Raw genomic sequence first — 12,742 nt, 5'->3', positions numbered from 1 at the left:
CTAGAATATTTCATGGAGATATGAGGTCTCTGAACTCTTGTTTGGAATGTATAATTGTCACATGAATGAAATAATATATCACTATGATACTGTGAAGGTCTTTTAGGTCCAAAATATGGAACTGTTAATAAGATTAAGCTCAAGTACAACGTATGTCATGCTTTATTAGAAATTTAAAAAAAAGTGCAATTCCTGCCACAAATATCATTGAAAGTTTCACTCTGGAAAAAACATGAAAAGGCAGTATCGGTGTGAGAGCTTAATTTGAGATCCTCTTGTGAGAGTAGGTTCTTAGCAGGAGATGCAGAAACTCCAAGTAAACATTTTGTTTACTGTTTCTGTCATCATTGAAGACTATAAGTTTGTTAAATCCTTCTGGTGCAGATACAGGACCTCTGTAACACCTGACGTTACATTTAGGTATGCAGCCCCAGTCACGTACTCGTGAGATCCCTGGATTTATGCGATCTGACAGATGTCAAGTGGCAGTCATGATGCAGTGCTTGACCGTTCTAAACTGTTGACCATTGTCCTTCAGGAAACCTTGTCACTGGTATGCAGAGTTGAAGTTGTGCTATGCCTTTGGAATGTAGAACAGCTTTGAAGATCAGTTGTTCTTCAATGATTATAGATCTTTGGGATAGTCTGCAGCCACTTGACTGTTAAAAGTATCACAGTGGAGTGGGGGTGTAGCAGGTGCTCCAACAGGGCGAGGCTCCAAACTACGGATTTCCTGCTCCTGGCGTCAGTCCCAGCAGCATGGTAACTACCAGGGCTGCTTTGTGCACCATCTCTCTAGTCTAGATCTCTTTCAACTGATTTGTAAGCCTACAGAATCATGGGTGCTGCTCCTGGATGGGATGCATGCATGGCAGCTGTGTTCTGTGTCATTTCCATGTACATGTAACAGGCCTGGGCAGCATAATGCAGGTGCCCGTAATTACTAATATTACGTATCTGCCAGCCTCGAGTACATGTAGGTACGTAATAACATGTTGGGTCTTGTCCCATGATTGTAATTAGAATCACACTGGTCTGTGAGTATGGTATGGTTTAACATGTATCCTTAATTCCATGCCAGAGTCCTGAGGAAATTTGTGCTCCAAAGTCGTTTCTATCGTTATATTCGTAGAGCATCCCGGGAAAATCCATGTGTCACAGGATCATATTTGAAGTCATAAATGGCTGTTGACAGTTCTGATTGAAAATTTCTTGCAGTTTCATTTCTCAAACAAGTTTTTCTTATCATTTCCATATAGTCCTTGACCTGAATCATGGTTCATGAAACAAACCTATGAGTTGCCTATGAGACCCACAGAACATCCCTTATCATAAGGTCTGGTGAATTATCCTGCTGCTCAGTTTGAAGCTAAACTGTCAGTAATGGTAGGGGTTAAAGAGTAAAGGTCATCTAACATGGCTGCTACAAGAAGGCTACTACTAGAAGGCTTACCCTATCTTCAGACCAGGGTATGAATAGTATTTTGTTACTTCCGAAAATAATTTCATCAGATTGGTAGAACATAGGATATTTGGTGAGAAGCAGTACTCAAGTCAGAAGCTCTGAAGAAGGTGTCTGACAGACACCGAAACGTCAGCAGGTGAGATTACCTGGTTGTGTTAAAAGAAACTCCAAATATCCAGTATTTTGTTATGTTGTGCTGGTTGTCTGATGAGGATATTTCTTGGTAAAAAAAATGCTGCGTTCCAATTGGAATAGACAATGGGCAATGTTGATACCAAGTTACCTTTGAATATTAGCACATTCTCGAGTTCACAAGCATCACAATTCACATGTTCTTCATGTTTTCATTCTAGATTACCACTTTCTTTTTTATTATGCTGTTCTCTGTATTGAAGCATCTTTTTAGATGTCCTACATGTCTTCTGGCACATTATGTGAAAAAGAGTAAAAAAGGGTTGAAAGAACAGAATAATTGTATCAACCCTTATGAATTAAGTGTTCTATTTTTTTAAAGGAAACAACTTCTTGGGCTCAAAAATGTCAATTTAAAACCTCATTCAATATCCACATGCAATGTTAAATGTGGGAGATATTTATTTTATGATTGTGTTGGTTATTGCAATGATGAAAAGTCTACCCTGCTACAGTAGTAGCTAAAATTACTCCCATTGAAAAATCCTGCAAGGTACATGTAGGTCTTTCATGTTTGTCACTCAAACTTCAAAGCTAACCTCCAAGTGTGGTCATCCCTAGATGGGCAACTTGGGACTAGCTTTTGTAGTAGAGATTTGTAGACTAACAGTGTATCATACTATGGGCCAGGACTCCAAATTTCAGTTGTGTCTGGAATGGAAAATTCTCATGATTTTTGAATAGAAGATTGAAGGTCTGTCTCTTATGGTAGCTTTATACCTGTGGTCAGCCTTCAAACCTTCCAAATGAACCAGTAGTTTTATGCTTGGAATAAGAGGGACTGGCAAAAGAATCAAAAACATCAATGAAAATTTACATCACAAAAATGTTAATTTGTTTCTGGTCTCATGATTCGACAAAAAGTTATGTCAATTTGATATCAGGTTTTAAAGAAAGTTTGGCATAAAAAAAACAACTTTATTTTCCAATATCATCGTAGGTATCAGGGCTTTTGATTTCTGCCTGTCCTGTCTGTTTGAAGGGTCAACGTGTGTTCGAGTGCTGACGGCGGGAGTGATCTTTGGGTGGAGGATCCTTCTTAATAGATTCTGTCATCATGTTTGACTGTAATAGACCGGCAGGTTTTGGCATATATAGATTACTGTCTGTGATGTCACTTCTTTCCCACAGAATATATTGTGACACAAATACACTGAAAGTGTTGTATATAAACTGTGGCTTAAAAGCAAATGAGCTGATCGGCAATAGAGATTATGGTAGGTCTACTGGTGAAAGGCACTTTCAATAGCACACATTGCTGGGAGTTGCTTGAGTGCTACACCTGTATGGAGACCATAATTGGGTTAGGGCAGATCCTAATCAATTTAATATTTGACCACAGATGGTAATCAGGTTAATGCTTACTTGGTTGGGAATGGTGCAACACAGATTCATATGATAACTGATAAGACTTCATTGCAAGGGCTCCAGGCTAATGTTGCTGTGAGAGAATGATGAGAAATAGTAATGTCACCAAAACTGTAACATAAGGAATGGTCACCAAGTCATTTTTCATTTCCCTGTGTATTTGATCAGCTGTGTTTCCTCCCAAATGAAAACTTCAATCCAGACTCCCAACACAATCATATGGTATATATAGGTAAACTGTAAATCTTGAAACTCTGGCGGTGGTTTTATTTTCGCAGTTTTTACGGTGACCTCTCCAGCATGAAATCGTGACACAGCAAATATGTCTCCTTTGTATGACTACTGCACTTCAGAAATGTTTCAACTGTGGATTTATAACACCATGAAAACCTCCCTCTCTCACCTACTATAAAACAAAACCACCAGAAGAAACTACATGAATTTACAATTTGAAAAGAAGAGCATATTTTTCCCAGGTGGCCAGAGGTATATATGTGTGTGTGATGTATTACAGGAGGCTAGGAAAATTGGCGTGGACCATAATCCATGTTTATTGATTGCTTATCCCGATCACCTGACACAAAACACACCGTGTGTACAGCCGGAGGTGTGTGAGTTGCAGGGGAAACCATTTTCTTCATGTTTGGTTTATTGATGTGACTGTCAGAGTTAGAGCCTGGTATTAGTGGTAGGTGCCGTGTCGTGTTGCTACTATTATGTAATTATATCCGAAGTCTGTTTTTGTTTGACTCAATCATTAGAAAGCATGGGTTTCCATCTAAACAGTGGTATGGTGGTGTCCACTTTGTTTTCTCTTTGTTACCTGTGAAAGGTTCAGATTCTTTGCATTGCAAGGTAGTCCATTGTATGTTATGCCAGTATTTATGTAGTTCTCGGCTGGCTGTGTACCAATAGCATGAGTGGCTTGAATGCCATTAAGTTGGTGATAGTAATGGTTCGAATGTCTGTCCGACAAATGTAAGGTCTCCTTTTTTTTTCTCCATTTTTCGGATGAATGAAATGAATTTTTGTCTGTCCCAACAGTCAGCCTGGGACGGAGGGAGGGGTACTAGAGATAGCCCTGGCATCACGTTAACCTTAGCTTGGCCATGTGTTTTCGAAATGTTTTTTTGCCTGCATAAAGTTGGTAAGATTGTGAGCTGCTATGTATGATTACGTGTTTCTAATATATTGTGTTTTCTTTCAATATGTTTCAGGAGGACCAGCCTACAACAAACCAAACACCGTAAAGAACTTCCTGCTTCCAACCACCCCAGAAAGACATCGGACACTGTTTAGGAAAGAAGATAATCCAGAGGAGCTCAGAAAGCTAATATCCTCTATTGTCTCCCAGAGTTAATCCTTTGTCCAGAACAACTCCCTGCTTTCAGCATTTCCTCACAAAGGGATCAGCAAACATATCAGCCAGCACATGATGTTAGTCTGGAGCATGTGAAGGTGATACGACAATACCCCTCCGACAAACACAATCAGAGCTAGTGCCCTGGAAGATGTGTGACTTCAGGACTATCTAGCTTAATGAAATGCTGTTGTGAAGAGGTTTCACTGTAAGGTCAGATAAGACACACCTCAGAAAGAATCATCCACCGCTAATTCCCAACGGAACTGTCCTGCTTTTGCAGAGTGGCAGCGTGACCTGATTGGACCAACTCTTGGGCCGTTCCTCTAGACACAATTCATTAAAATAGGATCTGATGGAGGAATACAGCAGTTTCCAGGTTGACCCCGGTTAGAGCATTTTTTGTTTTGTTTCCAAGGATGACGACGAGAGGTGGACCGAGTATGAAGTGGGCACTGCGAATCCCGCAGCCTTACATCAAGAGAGCAATTATTCTGGCCTTGGGTTTCAGCTTGTTGTCTATCTGGATTTTGGCCTACTATGTCTCTCAAACTAAACAAAATCCCAGATGGGAGCCACCACAAGCGAACTGTAAACTTGCTGGATCCAAGGCCAACCCGTTTTTTCCGGTACGGCCCCAACCGATGCGTGATGTGGCAAAGAACTCTAGAACTCAGCCTGCTGCGCTCGTGTTCGTGGAGAGTGCCTACTCAAAATTGGGCCAGGAAATCGCTGCTCTCCTTGAAGCTAACCGCTTGAAGTACAAGACAGAAATAGTCAGCGGGAAGAGCTTCCCTTCCTTCACAGAACTTGGCCACGGAAAATATTCCCTGGTTATCTTTGAGAATCTGAACAAGTACCTGCACATGGACAAATGGAACCGGGACATTCTGGACAGGTACTGTTTGGAATTCAATGTTGGTATCATCAGCTTTGTAGGAAAATCAGAAGACAACCTTTTGAATAAAAAGGTTGGTGACTTCCCCTTGTACATGCACAGTAACCTTCGACTGAAGGACTGTTCGTTGAACCCTGACTGCCCGCTCCTGTATCTAACGAGAGCTGGGGAAACATGGCGCGGGAACCTGCCTGGAGAAGACTGGACAATATTCCAATCCAACCACACAACCTACGAGCCTGTAGCCTACGCCAAAACGTCCAGTCTTGAGTATGTACATATGAATGAGAATCTGGACCGGTCTTACCATGTCACAGTTATGCAAGACCTCGGGCTGTACGACGGCATCCAGAGGGTCTTCTTTGGAAACGACCTGAACTTCTGGCTCCATAGGTAAGCATCACAATACTGTTACAGTAAGAAATAATCTGTTATAAATGAATAATAGTAAATGTTTCATGCCATGTGAAAAGGATATTAATTCCACCACCTGGTTAAATTTCTTTCAGGATTATGTTTGTTTGTTCTTGCCTCAATACAAAAACACTGCAGTTGTTTCAGGTGGAAGCTTTGTCAACTTTCCTTTTAGCAAAGCTGGTAATCGGGTAATTGATTTGCATGACTCATTGAGTATCTTCAGCTATGGGATAAGATACCTTTATGCTAAAGTAAGAAATCAGAGTGCCTATTTATCAGTAGTGCAGACCTTCTTAAAGGTGTATGTGCTGTGTAAAATCCTAGTCTTGATTTTATCTTACATTTCTTAATGTTTATTATCTCCATGAAAAATGGAGATATAGTTTTGGGTGTGTCTGTGTGTCTGTTTGTTTGTCTGTCTGTCTGTCTGTCTGTCTGTTTGTGTTTCCGGACTACTGTAGTCAGCATAACTCAAGAACCTCTTGATGGATTACAATGATATTTGGTATGTGGGCAGGTGTTGTGAAGCCGAAGTTCAAGGTCAATTTTGGGCCCCCTGGTATGTGACCTTGGTACTGCAGCAGAAATTCCATTTTTGTATCTCTTGACCTGGACGTGCTATGGTCTTGTTTTTTTGGTGGCAGATAGTTTGTGGTGTAATGAAGATGTGGTGTGGGTTTGGGTCCCATTGTAGCTTGCTCTGGAACTGCAGGGGCGTCATCGTGAAAATCTGAAAAGGAGAATAACTGAACAAAGGAACGGCGGATTTCCATGATATTTAGTATACAGGTAGCTTAGACAGAGATGTACACAATGAAGTGCAAATTATGCTAATTGGGACTTAATTTGCATAACTAATGAGGAAAATCAATATTTGCAGTGTTTTCCATTATAAGACTCAAGTACATGTAACCGATGTAGCTTATGGCATGTGGAGCATCACTAGATACCAATTATTCAAATGTATTCCTAATTTGCATAATTAATGCAAAAGTGCCATAATTCATCTAAGACGAAAATGATAGGAGTATCAATATTGCAACATGTGTAAGGTATTTATGACCAAGCATATAGTATGTACATGCGTAAGTCATTGACATAAACAGAATATTTCACGGAGATATGAGGTCGTGGAACTCTTGTTGCTCTTGTTTTTGGTGCACAACGTACATATATGGCCTCCGTCGGTCAGTATTGACCATGGTAAAATTCTAATTCACAACAGCCCTACAGCATCGACTATGGCTAAACAGCCCTATACGAGAAAGGCAGTCTTTGCCACAAAAATCACATCTCTAAGCTGACTCAGTGCACAACGTAAATCAAGTGAAATATCAGCAAAATCCGATATTTCAAAATCCTACATGTAATTACAAAGATTACGACTCTTTCTTCCGAGTATTGAGCTGAAATTCTATTGCTAACTTCAAATTTTGAACAAATGACACAAAATATTTTATCACTTTTTTCTGACATTTAAGTGTCAGCAATACAGTGTATTGTGTGGGTGTATAACAGTGCCTTTACATAATACATGTAACCGATTCAACACGAATATCTCCGGACACTGGCGCACCCACAGTCAACAAGTACATGTAGATGCACAGCTTCAGTTTTGGGTGTACAAAAGTGCACATGCACCTGGTATTTTCAGCCCTGATGTAGATGTAGTCAACCTTTCTGTGCAAAACACAGTCATTAGTACCCCCGGAGCTGTGAGGGAATAACCATAGAATAAAGATTGATCAGCAATCTGCGCACACCATGCTTGTCTGAAGTTTGACAAATCAGGTCCACTACCACAATCCCAGCACACAGCCATCTATCCCCTACAAACTGTCAGTGTGGATGTGTCCAACCTCCGGCAACAATTGGGCAATTGCCTTGTAAATCAGATTTTTGTAGAGTGGTTACTGAGTGCAGATGGTGATATGTAACCTGCTCTTAGCACAGAATTGACCCGACATCTCAATTGTGTCAAGTGCTCTTTGCCCCCTGCTTGTTTGCCCATTTGTCAGAAGGGAGGTCCAATAACAGCTGACCTGATTGTTCCAGTGATAGAAATGCATCAACTTCATTTTCTACATGTAGGTCACATATACATGTAGGTGTGCAGGGGCTTACTAAGTCAGGGGAACAGTTAACTGGGCCAAGTGTTGATTAGAGTGTCAGAGTTACAGCTGAGTATACAAATTTGGTACATGTACATGGTGTGGCAAGTTTCTTAACTGTTCTAAAAAAAAACAAGCGAATAAGAATGCATATTGGCAATTTCAGAACAATTTCCCACCAATTACATGTAATTGTAAAAAAAAATCACCACAACCAAATGTCCCCTGAGTGATCTTCTTGGGCAGGTTTGACTATACAATGTATATGACATATGCATTTATACAACAGGATCTATGAAATGTGCTCCATGCATACATGTAAATGATTGCTGAATGTGACTTTCAGCTCAGAGCGTAACATGTCTGGAGATGGTGATAAACCCAGAATGGGATCTGGTCTGATCTGGGCATGTAGTCATCATATCACATGGCCCTTTGGTCAGGCAAGGTTGATGGAGAACGTGATGTTTGTGTGATTACTTCAGGATAGTTTATGACTTGACTTCACCATAAGGCATGCATGGTCACAGGAATAAAGAACATATGTGTAGTGTGTTGTTATGCTGTGGAGTATGGACTTCACAGTTAAATGTACTCACAGTCACGTAACTTTAATCAGTCAAGTTAGAGGTTCGTCAGATTGAGTTAATAAACAGAAGCCACTGAAGATGGTTACCGGTACTACCTCCTGGTCTGACTATTTACCGAAATACACCTGAATACATGCATGACATTGTGTAACAAGAGTTCGGAGACCTCAAATCTCCATGAAATATATATTATGCAAATTAGGCTGACATTTGCATAATTTATATTCAACTATGTTCACTGCTACAAGTATGATATTCTAGTTATCTACCGATATGGAATTACTGTATTTTCTCATTAATTATGCAAATTAGGTATTCATTTGCATAACTTTTATCTATCAATGTCACTTTATTTCTCAGTTACAACATATGTTGCATTTTTTAACTGTCGTACTCTTGAACAGAGTGGCTTTATAAAATGCCCCCTTAATTATGCAAATTAGATTCTGATTTGCATTATCACCATTTCAAGTAGCACTTATTAAGCTATCCACATAACAGAAACAAGTATATAGGTTTGGTAGTGTACCCCTTTCTGGTTTGACCACCAGCTGTTGGGACCTGGGGAATTCTTGTCCTAGATTTGAAACTAACAGGTGTGAGCTACCACAACATGCCTAGAATGGAAGTATAGATTTTCCACATTACTCACGCAAATTCAGTCCCAATTTGCATAATTTGCACAATTCATTGTGTACATCTCTGTCTAAGCTACCTGCATAGTAAATAACATCATAATCTGTTGCTCCTTTCTTCAGTTATTCTCTTTAGAAGATTTTGACAAATACACCATTCCAGTTCCAGTGACACATACCAAGGGGCCTAAAATCGACCTTGACCTTTCTCCTCCCTACACCTACCCACATACCAAATTAGCCTCTGTACCGGCTTTTGGGGGGGCTAAATAATACACTTTTTGCAGCCAACCCGAACCTGAAATGCAGTATGCTTTGATGAATAAACATTGCATGTTACCAATGGCATAAGATAATTACCTTCGTCGACGAAGTTTCGTCGAGAAGGTTATTCGATGATGCTTGTCCGTGTGTCTGTTAGTGAACAGAATAAGTCGAGAACGCCTGGATGGTTTGTTGTCGTAGTTGGTGTGTCGGTGTGTATGTGGGAAATCTCAAGATGATTAGATTTTGGGCGAAGTGTTTTGCATAATTAACGAGAAAAGTGTAAAAATGTGTTATATTGTATGCTGAAGTATGTGTACGTGTTGGCTGTGTTGTTCCAAGGCGTCATGGATAGGGGTAGGGGTCATGAGGGGTCATGTTGAAGGCGGGAAACGTCAGTTACACAAATTGGCTGTCAGCCAGCTGTAGGCATTGGTAAGGTAGTCTCCAAGCAGACCTATGGGTTGGCTATAGCAGGGGCAGGTTTTGCTTCAGACTTTGAAAGGGAATTACTCAAGAAGGGCTTGGTGGATGGTCATACATTTTTGTAAGTACATAGCTTGAGTGCTGATGTACATGATTAGATACTTATTATGCAAATCAGTATCTAATTTGCATAATTAATGAGGAAAATTTATACATCCATCAATTTCCATGATAGGACTCTCAAACATGTGACATATGTAACTGAGGAAGAGAGAAATATTACTAGATATCAGCTTTGCAAATGAGACCCTCATTGACATAATTAATGAGAAAAACTATAACTCGAGATGGTCTTGATGGATGGTCATGATTTTTGGTATGTAGATAGCTTACGTGATGCTTTGTATGATTGGATGATAATTATGCAAATCAAATTCTAACTCGCATGATTAATGAGGCAATTTTAAAAATCTGCTGTGTTCCATGATATGACTATTCAAATATGTGACATTTGTAACTAAGGAAGAGAGGAATGTTGATAGATAGGAAATATGCAAATGTGGGCCTAATTAGCATAATTAATGAGAAACTACTATAATTCCATACTAGTAAATGACGGCAATTTCATACTTGTGGCATTAGGAAGTTGTGTGAATGTGAACACCATTGAATCAAATTATGCTAATAAGGAGGGAGCTTATTTGCATAATTGATGATAAATGTTAGCATAACCTTCTTTGTTAAGCTCATAGTCATAACAAGGAGGTTTGGACAACTTATGTTATTTGGGTGAAGAGGATCAACTGGTATGATTGATGATTGATGAAAAACGCTCCTAATACGTCAGTCATAAAGGTCAAAATCATTTGACGAAGGTATGAGGTCGTAGAACTCTTGTTGTGTATAAGGCCCTGGGAACAAGACATCACTAGAAAATACTGGGCAATCCTGGCCCTTTGTGCCAAGTTTGTTATCATGAACATGTTTAGAGGGGTCAGAGTAATCAGAACAGGTTACCAGCCCAAACAAGGTATAATCAAAATATTGAATTAACAGTTTAACTTAACCTTAACCCTAAATCAAAGCATACTGTATTCTGGTAGTCAACCCCAGAAGAGGGTGGTATTTTGTGTCACATCTTTATGAATACAAAATCAACCAAATTTGTATAAATCATTCACAGATGAACAAATAAATGAATGATCCAAGAATTAAGTAGTGCAGACCCATGGGATGTGATGCATGATGGAAATCACTGCTTACGTATTGGTTCCTAAAGGATAATTGCTGAAGTTCCAGGCAATTTTTGGGTCAACACAATAGAAGAATTGAGTTGCCAAGTTTGATGAACAATTATCAGGGCTTGAAATACTGGGTGCATGTGCACCTTTGTGCACCCAAAATTGGAACTGTGCACCTAACTTTTGACTGTTGGTGCACCAGTGCACCTAGATATTTTTGTAGGCTATAGGGTAAAGGAAATATTGTATATTAGTACACAGAATATTCCTAAAATTTAAGTATCAGAAAAAGCAAATTGCTTTTTCTGATACTTAAATACAGCCTATGTTGTACTTTGTTTGATTGTATTACTTGTGCAGCGTCTTTCTCGAGCGCATTACAATAGCCTCATTACTCAGAAATGGATACGTACTGGCTGTAATGATACAACCAGCTGGTGAATCTAAAATTCTGAAGTTAGCTATAGAATTATATTTGAAGTTTCTTAGAGAGGGAGTAGGGTTTGCAATTGCATGTTCTTGTTGCTGGTATTCTTTATTCTATGCACTGCATCAAAAATTATTTCTGTGTGCCTAGATTTTTTAGGTTAGGTGCACCCAGGACCCGTCCTTCCCTCCTGGGACCGAAATTTGCTTGTTGTTGGGACGGAAGAAAATTCAACCCCATCCGTCCCGAAAACATCAATTTCATGAGATAAAACTGATGAAAATGTATTTTTTAAGCTTAAAATGACACATTCAACAATGAAAATGAAAAAAATCAGCTCCCAAACAACGAGTGGGACGGAAAAAAATTTAAAGCTGGAGACAGCCCTGGGTGCACCATGGCCAGTGCACCTATTCCCAGAAATGAATTTCGGGCCCTGACTATTGACACACAGGCTACAAAAAGTATTTTCAAGATCTAACCTAGATTTCATAAGAGCTCCCCATTTTTGTGAGGGCCTTTTTGTCTCAAGTCTTTAAAATTATGGGTTTCAATGGGATGATTTACAAAGATCAAAGTCCATTTTTGACCCAGAGCAAGGGAAAAATACAGTTACTAAGTTGACAAACAAGTATCCAGAAACACAATGCAAAGGTAATTTTTCAGCTCAAGATTTCTTAAGAGCACCCCAGTTGTAGTTTGTCCAATTGTTGTTTCCAATATAACATGTCACACCTGGCTGTAATTAATCTGAAGGGAACGTGGGTCAGAATATTGATGCTGTTTAATGCAACTGCTGCCTAGTCCAGGGTCAAGGTCAAGTTGCCAATGTTATAACATTCTTGGATTCCGAAAAAAATTTATTAGCAGAATCAGAACACTCTCCTCTGGGGTTGACTATGCCTTTTTATGTGTATTCCAGTAAGCATTCGAACCTCTACATGTACCTCCTTGATAAGTCCAGTACAAGACTCTGAGTCAGTTTTCAGGAGGAAAATGGTATCTACGTGTACATGTATCTCAGGGCTTGAAATACATTTTGGGATCAACTTGCACTGGTGCAGATGTCAAAAAATTACTTGCTCCAAAAAGAAATTACTTGCACAGCCAATTTTTACGGAAAGTACCATGCCCCTGTTCCCCAAGATGGCGGCCTTGCTTGGTTCTAGGCCACTAAATGAAGGTTGGAATACAAGTTCAAAAAGGATACTTAATGTTACTTGCTTGATGTGTAATTTGTTTGAGCACCGATTCTTCATTTGGAGTGATAATTTATGTGAGTATGAAAAGGGGATAAATTTCTACTGATGGTAACTTGCACATGTGCAAGTCTTCTTGAAATTACGCA

The 12,742-nt window shown here is 39.6% G+C and overlaps 1 protein-coding gene across 6 annotated transcripts in view; it reads left to right on the top strand.

The window, feature by feature from the left end:
• LOC136448117 (bifunctional heparan sulfate N-deacetylase/N-sulfotransferase 1-like) overlaps window positions 1-12,742 on the top strand; it is a 117,893-nt gene that overhangs the window by 85,702 nt on the left and 19,449 nt on the right. For 4 of the 6 annotated variants that reach the window (XM_066447261.1, XM_066447260.1, XM_066447263.1 and 1 more), the window contains one exon: window positions 4,243-5,676. In XM_066447261.1, the coding sequence (XP_066303358.1) occupies window positions 4,805-5,676 (872 nt within the window). In that variant the 5' untranslated portion in view covers window positions 4,243-4,804. Of the gene's footprint in view, window positions 1-3,690; window positions 3,714-3,980; window positions 4,004-4,242; window positions 5,677-12,742 lie in introns of those variants that run through there. The other 2 variants (XM_066447265.1, XM_066447266.1) reach the window with 2 other exon arrangements.

Source organism: Branchiostoma lanceolatum, chromosome 14, assembly GCF_035083965.1.
Source record: "Branchiostoma lanceolatum isolate klBraLanc5 chromosome 14, klBraLanc5.hap2, whole genome shotgun sequence".
Taxonomy (NCBI): Eukaryota; Metazoa; Chordata; class Leptocardii; order Amphioxiformes; family Branchiostomatidae; genus Branchiostoma; species Branchiostoma lanceolatum.
This window is presented reverse-complemented; position numbering and strand designations above follow the sequence as displayed.